This window comes from Quercus lobata, chromosome 11, assembly GCF_001633185.2.
Source record: "Quercus lobata isolate SW786 chromosome 11, ValleyOak3.0 Primary Assembly, whole genome shotgun sequence".
Classification (NCBI taxonomy): Eukaryota; Viridiplantae; Streptophyta; class Magnoliopsida; order Fagales; family Fagaceae; genus Quercus; species Quercus lobata.
Genome location: NC_044914.1, coordinates 21,810,014 through 21,824,364, shown reverse-complemented (window position 1 = coordinate 21,824,364; position 14,351 = coordinate 21,810,014). Strand labels below are relative to the sequence as shown.

The 14,351-nt window shown below is 35.2% G+C and overlaps 2 protein-coding genes and 1 non-coding gene across 7 annotated transcripts; 2 read left to right on the top strand and 1 right to left on the bottom strand.

Annotated features, from left to right (window-relative positions):
* The first annotated feature begins 395 nt into the window (after positions 1–395).
* On the top strand, positions 396–483 carry TRNAY-GUA. Its single transcript is given in 2 exon segments — positions 396–432; positions 448–483. It is a non-coding gene; the product is annotated as a tRNA-Tyr (tRNA).
* Positions 484–2,821: 2,338 nt separating this feature from the next.
* Positions 2,822–6,786, top strand: LOC115969404 (dol-P-Glc:Glc(2)Man(9)GlcNAc(2)-PP-Dol alpha-1,2-glucosyltransferase-like). Of its 5 annotated transcripts, none has more exons than XM_031089033.1 (9): positions 2,826–3,093; positions 3,187–3,271; positions 3,514–3,571; positions 4,157–4,490; positions 4,624–4,897; positions 5,125–5,262; positions 5,347–5,551; positions 5,971–6,113; positions 6,231–6,786. In XM_031089033.1, exons 1-9 carry the CDS (start codon positions 3,004–3,006, stop codon positions 6,488–6,490), a joined length of 1,587 nt encoding a protein of 528 aa, XP_030944893.1. In that variant the 5' UTR covers positions 2,826–3,003; the 3' UTR covers positions 6,491–6,786. The 5 variants fall into 5 exon arrangements, 4 of the variants coding, with proteins under 4 accessions (XP_030944893.1, XP_030944892.1, XP_030944894.1 ...); XM_031089032.1 differs by having other exon boundaries at positions 3,187–3,275; positions 3,514–3,576; XR_004086964.1 differs by lacking the exon at positions 6,231–6,786 and having other exon boundaries at positions 2,822–3,093; positions 3,187–3,275; positions 3,514–3,576; positions 5,347–5,730; positions 5,971–6,061.
* A 3,774-nt stretch (positions 6,787–10,560) lies between these two features.
* Positions 10,561–11,478, bottom strand: LOC115966576. The gene has a single exon (XM_031085786.1). It carries the CDS (start codon positions 11,476–11,478, stop codon positions 10,561–10,563), a length of 918 nt encoding a protein of 305 aa, XP_030941646.1.
* Positions 11,479–14,351: the final 2,873 nt, after the last annotated feature.

The following is a 14,351-nucleotide window of genomic DNA, read 5'->3' as shown; positions in this document are numbered from 1 at the left end:
TCCAATGTGGGACAAAAAAATTCAAAGCAAGGCAAGGCAATCAAGCCAAAAAGCCAAAGCCAAAAATTCTTGAGTACCTACAGTATACATTGTCATTTTTTGTAATTTACCTCTCAAATTGCCACTTTTATAAGTGCTAGCCAAACACTCAGTTTTTTCAAAAAACACGTTTTAATAGCCTTCACCAAATACTAAGCTTTTTCAAAAAGCTTAGTTTCATACTGTACTCTTTGAAAACTCTACTTTTTTTAAAAAACCCAATATCAAAAAGCTGAACCAAGCCCACCTAATATCAAATAGGCCCTAAGATTGTAAATAACTAAATGTGTTACAATTGCGGTCTTTTGTTTTATAATTACTTTATAAACTAATACAGACCAACTAGGAACAACGATCCGACCTTAGCTCAGTTGGTAGAGCGGAGGACTGTAGTGGGCTTACTCAGCTATCCTTAGGTCACTGGTTCGAATCCGGTAGGTCGGATTTATCTTTTTTTTTTTAGTGATTAAAAGATGCCGAGCTCTATCGTCTTTGCTCAAAAAAAAAAAAAAAAGATGCGCCTCTAACATTATTTCAGATCCATGCACTTTCTTTCTTTCTTCCTCCTTTTAGTATAAGGTAAAAATACTATTTTCCAAACACAATGACCCAAATGAATACACCCCCGGCCACTATCAAATCTAAAACCTTTTACAATTAATAAGTATTATTTTTTCTTACTTTTTTTTATAACCTAATATTTTAATAATTATATCCCATATTGAAACAACAATGAAAATAATTAATTTGTTCCCGTAAAGAAGTACAAGTATGCATACAGATTACAGACATATATACTTGGGAATAGTAACAATGAATATGTTTCTAAAAAAGGAAAGATAATGAATATGGAAATGTAAAATATAACTATAGATTTCATTCAATGAGGAAGGAAATTATTTTTCATGTTAAATTTATTTTTGGTAGTCTAAGTTTAAAAAAAAAAAGAAAAAAGTGACAATGAATATGAGAATATGTTCTTTCATAAAATGAAATATTGTCTTATGTCAAATTTTCCATAGACAATTTTGGTAGTACAAGTTATAATAAAAAAAAAAAAAAAAAAAAAAAAAACACTCAAAATCAATATGAAAATATGTAGCATAAAATGTAACTATATATCTCATTTAAATGCAAAAAGGTCTTCTCAAATCCTCCCTAGTTCGCAAAATGGGAGAGGGTGGATATATAATTATAGGATATTATATCAAGATTTGCGAATACAACATCCATTCACAATAATTATACCCTTTTTAGATTGTCAATTGTCCATATTAAAATGGACCACCCAATAATGCCACTTTTCTTGGTACCTTAGCCTTCCAAATAGTATCCCAAGAAAAATCCACCCACTAATGGCCATTGAGGTGGCTCATAAAGATCAAATTTTAAATTTACCATTCTTGGTTAATCTCCCACTCAGTCTATCCTCCCCTACCATAAAGGAAGGTTAGAATACGAGAGTCTTAATTGACTTGAGCTCCAAATGCTTCAAAGAACTAAAAATTGTAACATTCCAAATTTTTCCTCCTCATAAAATTATGAGCAAATTGAACATTCAAAATCCATTACTATACTGAATAAGTAAGAAAATTTGAGATCTTTCCTTCAATAATAATTTGCCAGATTAGTGGCCATGCCAAAAATGCAATTTTCTACAATCTCCTATTTTAAAATGGATAAAATAGGAGAAGGAATCCCACACCCTTTTTACACTTTTCGAATTGATATCAAGTACAATATTTATGAATGGTTGAGATTGATATTTGCAAAAAGAAACTTTCAGTCCCAACCATTGATTAAAAACGATTAAGAAAAAAGTTAAGAGAAGTAAATAGTGAAAGTTAAAAAAGTGAAAAGTGAAATATTTTTGTGAGAATAGATAGGTTGAATTTTACTGGATCTTACTCCACACTTCTCCTCTACCACACAACAAATGATAAATGATTCTATGATTGCTTATGTCGTCCAAGATCCCCAAGCCTTCCCTTTTAAGCTCTTAAGAGTTAAGGTGATTACTTGTGAGTTGTGAGTTACAAATTACAATTGACCTCCCTCCCCTTTTTTTTTCTTTTTAGTTTTTTTGTTTTGTTCAGACGTTATCCTCCAACCTCTAGAAGGCCTGGAGAGAGAGAGGTTAATTTTTAGTGAAAATGTTTTATAAAATGCATTTCTCATTTTCTTCTGTGATTTACAATTGTTCAGATTTTGTAAATGTTTTAATTTGTATACCTATTACCTATTTGAAATCTTCTTCTTTTAAGTTGTTTAACTTGGTTTAAACATAAAAATTCAAATGAAAACATAGATATAAACTTCCATTAAGCTCTGAATTTCTTCTTTAAAAAAAAAAAAAAAAAGCTGTGAACTTCATGGAGTGAATATTATATTTTCAAATTATTATTATTATCAATAAAAAAAATGACAATTCTCATTATATTTCTTAGAAAATTTACCAAAAAAAAAATAGTAATTATCTAAAGATTAATAAAATATAAATTTACAATTAAAATAAAAATCCGTGCCAAGCAGAGTCAACAACTATTTTTTTACAAAAAAATTATTGATAACCAACTAAAAAAATACCCCCCGTCAAGCTCAATAAACTAGCAACAAAAAATTTAACATTTGATTCTTTTGAATCAAAAGATAATCAAATCTTCTCAAAAAAAAAAAAAAAAAAAGATAATCAAATTATTAATTTCGAAAATTTAAAAATTTATTTACTTTGACCAAAGTTTTAATTAATCAAGGATAATTCAATTAATTCAAATTTCTGGTTAAAGTCTCTTTTAGCGAAATCTGTTCCTTTTGCCTCTTCATTAATAAGCTCGACTTTCTTGTGCAATACAATCAAAACCCAGTTTTGATTTGAACTCACATAGACAGACCGCGAGTCATAGGATGAACCCAGCAAGGATCCCATAGCTGCAAAGATTCTGTGAAAGATACAGAGACAGAGAAATGGGAAAAGTATCTGTGGCAGTGATTGTGAGTTTGTGGGTCATTTCTGTCTCCATTCTTGTTAACCGCATAGTTCCAGAGCCTTACATGGTAAGTCCCAAACCCCAAACCCCAAAAGAATATGAATGTTTTTGATAAATATTTCTGAAATTTTTTTTTTTTTTTTTTGGGTTGATTGCATAGGATGAAATATTCCACATACCTCAGGCGCAACAGTACTGCATTGGCAATTTCAGAAGCTGGGATCCCATGATTACCACCCCTCCTGGTCTGTACGTTCTCTTAAACCTTTTGCATTTCTTTTCTAATCTGTTTTTTTTTTTTTTGGTTGATGAATTTGACTTCCACTAGTTGATATTTGAATTGGGTATACACTTGAATGGGCAATTTAACAAAGAAAGATTGAATAAAATGAGAGATTAAAGTGGGTCATATTTAACTTTCACTCTGTAATTGCCTAATTGGTGTAGACCTAGACATCCTGGATTACCTAATACACGGTTTTGGCAGGTGGGGTCGTGTGCATCCGTGGTTTACTCCTTGGGGTGGTCCAAAGGGCCCTGCGTTGGTGAGGTTACACATCAAAAAAAAAAAAAAACAATTGGTGTTTCAATGTGAACTATCCACCTTCCTTTTGGAAACTTTTTTATTAGAATTCGAATCTCAGTAAGACTTGGATATGACAAAAACTTGCACTACTTCACTATAACTATTAGAGGGGAGAAGAGAGGATTTTGGTGTACTTTGCGGTGCTTTTGGAATTAGGATCATTAGCTATTGATTTTCTTGCTTTTCAAATGGATTTTTCAGTTGAATGTGGCTTCTGCTTTGGTTGAACTTGTATTCTGGGCTAACGGCAGAAAAGCAATGAAAAGATTGTATGGAAGTGGGGTTGTAGGTATTATGAATTATAATAGTTGTTTGTTACCATGACTATGTATTGATAAAAATATAAGCTGCTTCAAAATTGGAAGTTGACCTTTGCTATTCCAAGAATGATTTGTCTTGATATATCATTTTATACATGTGATGGGATATCAACTATTTTAAGCTCGATGGGCTTGAAATGCTGATTTTACCATGTTGGCTTAGTCCTATATGGAACAAATATGTTGATAAAGGAGTTGAAACATGAAATTTAAAACTTTTGCAGGTACTATCTTTCACTTGTTCATGTTGCTTCTTTGTTTCCAAGCATATTTATAGTACAAGCAGCATCATCATTTTCTGAAGTCTGCACCACTGCCATTCTTCGATCTGTAAATGGTGTTTTGGCAGTATTATGCAGTATAATTGTGTATGAGATAATTACACTCTTGAGACCAACTCTTAGTGAAAGAAAAGCAACAATTTTTGCAGTGGTCCTAGCTTTATATCCCCTTCACTGGTTCTTCACTTTTCTCTATTATACAGATGTTGCATCGCTGACTGCAGTGCTTGCTATGTATCTTGCATGCTTGAAGAAGAGTTACTGGTGCAGTGCAGTGGTAAGGCACTCAACTTAAGTCTTTTTCATGAACCATTAAATTTGTTTGAAAATCAATAGATTTACATACTCAAACATAGAAATACATAATTACATTCTAGTGGTAAAAACTAATTTCATTTTGTTATATGTAGCTTGGTGCCTTGGCTGTTGTCATTCGGCAGACGAATATAGTTTGGATGCTTTTTGTTGCATGCACTGGGGTTATAAATATTACTCTGGTCCATACAAGAGATAATGTAGAAGAAAATAATATTTACAAAGCAATCAGGAAAACTAATAGAGCAACTTCCAATGATAATGTTACATCAAACTCAAATTTGAGAAGGAGAAAGTTCAGTAATGCCTTGGGTACTGATAAACAATCTACGCCTAGTGCAAGCTTCTTTTCAGCAAATCACTCATCAGGTTTGTTAATTTTATTTATTTTGAGGATCAGCTTGTTAGTTTGTAACAGATGTAATCGTGTTATGTTATGATGAAAGTTAATTTACTAGATTAACTCAGTTTTTTTCTATAAGCAATGGAAGATAAGCCTGCCAATATGGTAGCTTGCCAAATTGGTTCTTTCTGCCTCACCATCTATACTTTTTGTTCTTGATCCTTATGATTCAGTTACTGGCGCTGTGTTGCAGGTTTGCTTGATGAAGTTGAGGTCATCCTTTTAGCATTATGGCATAGGAAGTGGGAGCTTTTGGTTTCCTTTAGTCCTTTTCTCATGGTATTTGTGTCTTTTTTAGCTTTTGTCCATTGGAATGGAAGTGTAGTTCTAGGTATTGTTCATGTTTCTTCTTTTAATTTGAGGCATATGAAGGGCCTTTGTTGCTTGTCTCTCACTGTATGTCCTGATATGGCAGGTGCAAAAGAAGCTCACACAGTTTCACCACATTTTGCACAGATCATGTATTTTGGTCTGGTTTCTGCTCTTGCTGTGGCTCCTCTACACTGCAGTATAGGTCATATTGTGGACCTGTTCCAGTCATTTTGGAAGAGAAGGCCCATCAGTTTCTTTCAAGTGCTCATAGCTGTTATTGCTGGCTTCTTCTCTGTACATTTTTACAGGTCAGAGAACCAGTTAGCATCCTCAGCAAATTGCCACAGGGACTTCTTCATTTGTCTGCTACACCTAGTTGAACTTGATGTTTAGAGTAATACCAAAATAAACTTAATTGAAGAGAATGCTATTCATGGTTTTGATCTGTGAATTTATGTGTGTGAATTGGGTTTTGTTACTACTTGTGGTGAGTCTACCTAAGTAATCTTATATGAAAGGTTTTTTTTCTAGTGCTTTTTCCAATCTCACATCCTTCTATGACCCTTTTTGTCCTGTAAAATTTTTTCTACATTTTTATCTAATCCAAGAGGGGAAAGAAAGTAATGTTTATACTCTGCAGTTTTTGCAATCTACTAATAAATTGCAATTACTGACGTACTTTTTGTTTATATTACTGTTTCATCACATGGTTATTTGACTGTTTCAGCATAGCCCATCCCTATCTTATAGCTGACAATCGGCATTATCCATTCTATCTCTGGAGGAAGGTCATCAATGCTCATTGGTCAATGAAGTACCTTCTAGTCCCGCTTTATGTTTATTCATGGTTTTCCGTCCTCAGCACATTGGGTTAGTACAAGCATTTATCACTTATTGTCACAATACTTTTTCTTCCCAACATTAACAGAAAATGGAGCGAATGAAAACATGGTTAATGAATCCTGCTTTGGCATCTATCATTGGCAGGGAAAGTTCAGAGGAAGATATGGATCTTAGCATTTTTCTTGGCTACTGCTGCAGTTCTGGTACCTGCTCCATTGATCGAGTTCAGATACTACACGATACCATTATATTTCATGATACTCCATTCCCATATTAATGATTATCAAAGCTGGCTTCTCATGGGACTTATATATCTAGCCCTCAATATCTTCACGATGACGATTTTTTTGTTCCGGCCTTTCCATTGGGACCAGGAGCCTGGGATCCAGAGGTTTATATGGTAGGGAAGTATCTAAGAAATGCCCAAGGGCACCATCATATTTTAAGACAAATCATTTTTGGGTGGTAAGTGTTTTTTGTATGGGGATTAGTTGGAAATAGGGTTTTGCATGTTTTGGAGGTAGAGAAAGGAGGGTGGAATTCTTGAGTGGCACAAGTAGTTTAGTTTCACCTATGCCACAGGTCGTGATTGCTATTTGTCAAGTGAAACCTATGGTACTAGTCATTTGTAAACATGGCAAGATTTTTATGAAAATCAAGATATGAATCATAAAAGCCTCACAACTTTTTTATTTTGAAACTTTTTCTTCTTATTTGCAGCTGATATTTATTAGAACCCTGGTCATTACATAAAACGGTTCTTAAAAAAAGCATACACAAAAGTGTTCTGGAGTGCATTCCAAAATAATAATAATAATAATAAAGGCAATTTCATCATCCAAGACCAACCAGACTTCCACGCTATCACTTTGTCCCCTTTTCCTTTTAAAGTTGTTGTATTAAATATAATTATTATTGAAAAAATAAAACTATGTGTTTTTCATTGGTTAATACACCTATGTATTTAAATTTAATTAGGAACCTAATATATAGCACCTATGTCCTTTCATATGTGTAATTTTGCTGGAGCTTATGTGTATAAAAATATTAATATAGATCAATTTATGAAAGCCAATAATTTTCCGATATTGATAAAATTAAAATTTTAATAACAATTGAGACTGAGAGGCACCTAATTGCTTCTTGAAAATAGCTGGAACCTCTCTAATATCCAAATTTCTCTACCTATGTATATTTTAGGTTTGAACTTCTCTAATAATCCTATGTATTGATCATGTCCAAATGATCGATAGCAGCTTATCTTCCGCAAAATATAACTTTATAATGTTTTGCAAATAACTTTATGTAATATTTTGTAAATATGAAATTTCAGTGATACTAATTTTTTTAATCAACAAAGATACTAATTTCAAGAAAACAAACTTTCTTGAAAATATTTTGAAACAAAAATAAAACATATTGGAAAGAGAGGTGCTTTTGTCCAATGCATTGAATGGGACACGAGATCGACATGTGGCTAATGATGGACATGTGTTGTGTTCGTATCACATCCAGTACTCAAAATGCATTGGACAAAAAGCAACCCCTATTTTTTTTGAAGGCGAAACCTATTCATTCATTCATTTATGCTTAAACAGTCCTGATACAAGGCTTCTATAACCGGGGGAGGAGAGTCTTCTATCCAATACAATTCATTATGAACATTTCTAGCATATTTGGCCAAAATATGGGCAACTTGGTTTCCTCCTCTTCTAATTTCCTCCTCTTCTAAAATATACTGATGACTTATCCATATTTATGCATTGACTAGATGCATGAGCATAAACCTGCAAAACCTCATTAATCACTTCCACCTCACCTTGTGTAGCTCTACAAAAAAAGTAAGGAATCATCAGCAAACATTAAATTTGTAATTTTTGGCGCTCTTCTCTTCTACAAATAGATACCCCATGAATTCTTCCATCATTCTCAGCCTTTGATAGTAGTGAAGTCAACCCCTCTGCACATAGGAGGAACAAATATGGTGATAAGGGGTCACTCTGACGAATACCTCTAGATGGGTTGATATTCCCATAAGGCTTACCATTAATGAGAATAGAGAAAGTGGGTGTGGTAACACAACCCATCATCCAACCAATCCACCTGTCAAGAAATCCCATCCTTTGCATCATACCTTGTAGAAAAGGCCATTCAACCCGATCATACGCCTTGTTGATGTCTAACTTCAAAGCAATTGAGTCTTTTTTGCCTTTTTTCCTCACATGCATAGTATGCAAAGTCTCATACGCCACCAAAATATTATCTGTAATAAGACGGCCTGGGACAAAGGCACTCTGAGTAGGAGATATGATGGCTGGAAGAACCTATTTTAGCCTATTAGCTAACACCATCGAAATAATTTTGTAACTAACATTACATAAACTAATAGGTCTAAAATCAGCCATTTTCTCAGGATTCTTCACTTTGGGGATTAATACAATATTAGTGTGATTAATATCAGGATGCATAACACCAGAATTCAGATAATCCAACACAGTAGAGACAATATTATCTCCCATAACATGCCAAAATTTTTGGTAAAATAGAGCATTCATACTATCAGATCCAGGAGCCTTTGTTGGTCCCATTTGAAACAATGCCTCTTTAATCTCATCAGCCGTAAAATCACTAGACAATATCTAATGCATGTCAGGAGTAATCCGATGTGCCACAGTATTAAGACAGTCCTGAATCTGGTCACATACACCTACATTAAACAAACTAGCAAAATAGTTAGTAGCTACTTCAGCTATTTTCTCCACCTCCTCCACCCACTCTCCATTCCCATCTTTAACTCCATGAATATGATTCCTTCTTCTCCTTTGAGTTACTTTGGAATGAAAAAATTTTGTGTTTTTGTCCCCATACTTCAACCAAGCAATTCTAGATCTCTTGGCCCAAAAAATTTCTTGTTTCAACAAAAGATCATCCAGTTTTTTACTCACAGTCAAAAATTCAGATCTAGTCTCCTCAGTGCTCTTGGCTGCATTAAGGATCTCAAGTTGTTTTTGAAGTTGCTTTAGTTCCTCATCATTCGGCCTAGACTTTGAAGAACCCCATGCTCTTAAATCTTCTCCACAAACTTCAATTTTCTGTTTAAGCTGAGCCATACCATTCATGCCACCCATATCCACACTCCATGCTTCTTTAATCACCGTCTCACAATCTTCCCATAACAACCAATTTTCTTCAAACTTGAAACTAGATCTTGCTTTTGGACCATTCCTCCCATAATGTTTTGTCTGAAGAACAATAGGGAGATGATCCGATGCATGTGGAGCAAGATGGTTCACTGTGTTTAGCTCGAATTTATCTCTCCATGGTTTTGTTGCCACAACCCTATCCAACCTCATTTTTGTGTTAGCATCCCCTAGTCTTTTATTATTCCAAGTGTACGGATATCCCCTATAACCCAAGTCCTCCAGCTGACAATTCTCCAATGCTTCACGGAATGCATCAATCTGACTCATCTGAGATGGCCGCTTACTGAGCTTTTCAGTAGCTTGGCTTATTGCATTAAAATCCCCAATACAAAGCCAGGGCCCCTCCACAAAGGTCCTAATATGAGCTAGTAGCTCCCAAGATTTATACCGTTGACATGCCTCAGGCCAACCATAAAACCTGTTAACCACCATTCAAATCCATCATCCTCCCTAACCTTGACCAAAATATGATTTTCTGTGTAATTCACTAGCTGTAGTTGCACTTCATTCTTCCATATCAATGCCAATCCACCTCCTGAATTAGGATGTTTAACAATAATCTTATTCAAAAAAGGTAGTTCATCATATAGCTTTTTAAACCATTCCTTATCTAACCGAGTCTCCATCAAGAAGCACATGGTGGGAGCTTGTTCCTTCACTATTTTGCGAAGGTTACGACTTGTCCAAGGGTTCCCAAGCCCTTGGTAGTTCCAACTTAGTAGCCTCATTGCTTTCGGCAAGGGTGGTACTCCACCCCCACCGATCCATCATCAGATTTTAACGAATTCACCACTACCTTCCCACGTTTAGCATGCTGCACACTTTCAACATCCTGTTTACTGGTGCATTCAGCTTCACATGATTTACCTCTCTTTCTCAACAATGGTATCTCACTGACTCCAGGAAGCCCACCAAGCCCATAATCCATCCGCATTATTCGTGTCCAAGTAGACTTCTGTTTTGTTTGCTTCAATTCATTCGGCCCAGACACTAACATGTTACTCTCCGTGTCCACCAGCCTAACATTTGAGTTCACGTTAATATTCTCCATGAATTTAGGAGTAGAGATATCATGAATCTCACCCTCATCTGTTCCCATACATTGCTCAAACTCCGAGATAGGCTCCAATTCACTCGGCTTATCAACTGGAAACTTATCTTGCCTTGCCATCCAATCTACATGTGAAGTTCACCGTAATCTTCTCCACGACAATAGGAACAAGTTTATCAATATTTTCTCCTTCAATTACTCCTATATTCTCGGCTACACTCTACTGAATCCCTTTGCCTTGCGTACCCATATTTTCTGCATAAACTTCGGGATTATCCATATGCTGGGGCTTATCCACTCCTTGACTCACAGGTCTCCTAATTTCCCACGTATCTGATGACTGTTCATTCTCAGCACCACCGTCCTGTGGTGGTGATCGAGGTGGTGACCTTGAGCGTCCTCCAAGTGCCTTTAACCATTCACCATATTGATAATCAACTTCGCCTCCATTCTTCTCAACAGAGAAATGGTTCGCACAGTGACGTACATCTTGCTCAAGCAGACCACAGAAAAAACAAAAGATTGGCAACCTCTCATATTTAAAGTTTACCCATGTACGCTCACCACTAGAATCAGCAATATAGCTTCCACGCCGCAATGGTTTTGAAATAGGCAATGCTACTCGAACTCTCATGAAATTTTTTTGGATATCTCGCACTTTCCTCCTCTCCACTTCCTCCACTACACCCAGCCTCTTACCTACTTCAGTCGCTACCTGAGGAGATATCATATCAAAAGGGGCTCCCCAGATCTGAACCCATAATGAAGCATGCTCCAATCTGACATTACTTGCAGTCATCCTCTTGTGCCATTTTTTCAACATAAGTAATTGATTATCAAAAGTCCAAGGCCCTCCTCTAAGTACTCTACACATCTCAAATTCAGATTGAAATTTGAACTGAAATAGGTTCGACCCAACTTCTATTATCTGTAATCCTGTATGCACTCCCCATGCTTTCCGCAGTGTAGTCCAAGCTGCTCTTTTATTGAACGCCTTACACGTTAAAAACTTTCCAACAAGACTCAACGAACAGCTCTCCATCTCCTCCAAACGCCCTTCATCGGAAATTGCAATTACTTCCTCCTCCTCTGCTGTCAACTTCATATTTCCCAACCTATCTAAAACTTCTTCCGCCATAATGAATGTACGTGTAGAATGAAAAGAGAAAAAGAAAAATGAAAATTCAGGCCCTTAGAATAAATCTAAGGGAGGAAGAGTCTCGTCGACCACGAGAGAGAGAACTCCTATAGAAAGGAGAGTTTTATATATTAAAATTTTAAAACATCATGACTCATCAACCCCTATTTAAGTAGAGATGGTAAAACTAAATGTACTTTTGAACCATAAGTTTAACAAATAGTACTCATTTTCATTGAGGAAATTGCTAGATGCACCAAAAATATATTTTTTTCACACCCTATTACTTATTCATAATGTAGTGGAGTCTAGATAAGGTGAATGCTTGTGAGATGGTATGAAAAAGTTAGTACACTGCTCTTTCATTAAGAGCGGAAAATAAAGAGGGTTGACCCCATCAAAAACATTTAAGAAAGTAAATTAATATGTTGAGTGAAAACTAAGTACAAATACTAATAAAAATGTGCATGCATAATCTCGAAACTACTTAGTTAAAAAAAAATAAAAAAAAATGAAGAAATCATTCCTTTGGAAATATTTGACATTGTCATCTATTTAATAAATTGCATTTATAAGAATATTGAACAGAGAGTATTGCGCTTCAAAGAAGCTAACACATTTAAAAATAAACAAAATTTCAGTTTGGGCTATAAAGTAAGGCCCTAAACTATAAATTAAAGAATGGGCTCTATTATATTTGGTTTATTTACTGTCCATTTATTGGGATGATTTGACAGGAAAAAAAAATAATAATAATTGGGACGATTTTGTGGGATTTTGATTTTTTTTTTAATTAAAATTTTTGATAGGGTGTGGGATTTCGATTTGATTTTGATTAAGGCTTGGTTCCATTCTATTTTTTCTAACCTTTTTATCAAAACAACAGAATGGGCTCTTTATATTTGGTCTATTTACTGTCCATTAATTGGGATGATTTTTTGTGATTTCGATTAAAGGTTTGGCATCTATTCAATTTTTTCTAACTTTTTATCAAGAAAACAGAATCGGCTCTATTATATTTGGCTTATTTACTGTCCATTAATTGGGACGATTTTGTGGGATTTTGATTAAGATTTGGTTCTCTTAAGAAGACCCAATCTTATCTCAAGAATTTTCACCCCTGGAAACAAAAAAAAGTAGGTTATACATATATATATTATGGAGCAGGCAAAATGCCATTTCAGTTAAAATTGCTTAATAAGTCTACCAATATAACCCAAATTAGATAAGAAATCCATTAGCAAAACTGGATTTTAGCTAGTCTTAATTATCCAATAATAGATAACATCTGCTTTGGTAGCCATGTTTAAAATCTGTTTACATGATTTAGAAACAAAAAAGAGATAGATGTACTGCAAGACAAATTTTGTGCTTGTTTTTAGTCATTCGAAACTGGCTTAGGTCTAGTGCTTTTGTACACTGTACTTATTGAAATTTGAACATATGTCAAGTAATTGTCATTTTTTCATTTGATAAAAAAATATTATTTTATTTATTAGTTAATATTTGGGCTTAATTAATACTAGTACTGAAAGCTCGAAATGTGTGAAAACACAAGAGCTTGTTTAGACCCCCAATTCAAATTACAGCTTGATTGATTTTACACTAACATAATACTAAGTGCGGAAAAGTGTAAACGCAAGCAAACAAGCAAGAGAGTTACTCTAATTCATATTTAAAGCAACACAGAGGTAAAATGAAATGAACAAGAGTAGGAAAAAGAGATGCAAACACAAATAACACCGAGACGTGTTATCGAAGAGGAAACTAAAGAACTCGGTGAAAAACCTCTTCACTGCCCTCCAAGCGGTAATCGATCCACTAGACAATTAGTTGGGATACATGGGTAAGCAAGAGACCCTCCAAGCCTAATTTACCCTCTGTACCTAAGCCCTTCAAGCTCCTACTCCAACAAGGCTTCTCGGAACTGTGTCTTGTCTAGCTCTTCGGATCCCGCAACAAGCTCCATGTTGCATCTGTCATCCTTGGCTCCTTCCAATGTTTCCCAGTAGCACCAAAACCTCACTAGACACTCTCAAAAGATGTGGTAAGTGTTTGGGCTATTAACCTCTTAATGGTATGGAAATTGAGAGGTAGGAGATGAGGAAATCCCACAAACAAAGGTGTAGAGAATTGTTGGTATAACAATTTCTAACTCTCAAGTGTTTTAGTTAGGGTTTTCTCTCAGAAGCTCTCTATATCATTTGTGGGTAATATGGGTATATATAATGAGAGTACAGAAAGTGTGTATCAGGCAGTACAGACTGGTAGAACAAAATGTCTCGCGGGTGTCTCGCAGGAAGGCCTTACCCGCGAGATACTCGCGAGACACAGCTGTCTCCATCTGTACAGACTCTTCGCATTCCAGTCATGTGCAAGGCACATGCTTCACTTCGCGGGAAGCTTAGTCGTGAGACACCCACGAGAATTCTTCTGGCTTCACTTGCTTAAGTCTTCACACTCTCTCTCTCTAACACACAACCCTTACAATTACATCCCACAACAAATACAGGATACACAAGATTGAATAAAATTACAATCAAATTTGGCACGGAATAAAAGTCAACAAAAATACATATTTGTAAATCACAACTTTACGATCTCCCCCTTTGGCTATTCCGTGACAAAACCCCTAACAATAGACTCTTGACTTAAATGTGAGTTTGGGAACAAAGGCAAAACTCACTTACACCTAATCTAGAAACTGTGAAACACTTGCAGTTTATACATGTAACTTGAAACATTCGCACATAAACAAAACTTTCATTAAGCTTATGACAAGATGAACACAAGGTATGAACAAGAGCAAGCATAGTGCGATCAAGTATGTAAACAATAGATATCATACAAACAAACACTTGATCAAACAAGGG

What these genes read in the sequence shown, in the direction of transcription:
- LOC115969404 (XM_031089032.1), top strand. Translation starts at nt 3,004, where the DNA reads ATGGGAAAAGTATCTGTGGCAGTGATTGTGAGTTTGTGGGTCATTTCT. An exon ending in AAGGGCCCTGCGTTGGTGAG is followed by an intron (nt 3,577 to 4,156) that starts GTTACACATCAA and finishes AAACTTTTGCAG; the next exon opens with GTACTATCTTTCACTTGTTC. An exon ending in TTCCGTCCTCAGCACATTGG is followed by an intron (nt 6,114 to 6,230) that starts GTTAGTACAAGC and finishes TATCATTGGCAG; the next exon opens with GGAAAGTTCAGAGGAAGATA.
- LOC115966576 (XM_031085786.1), bottom strand. Translation starts at nt 11,478, where the DNA reads ATGGCGGAAGAAGTTTTAGATAGGTTGGGAAATATGAAGTTGACAGCA.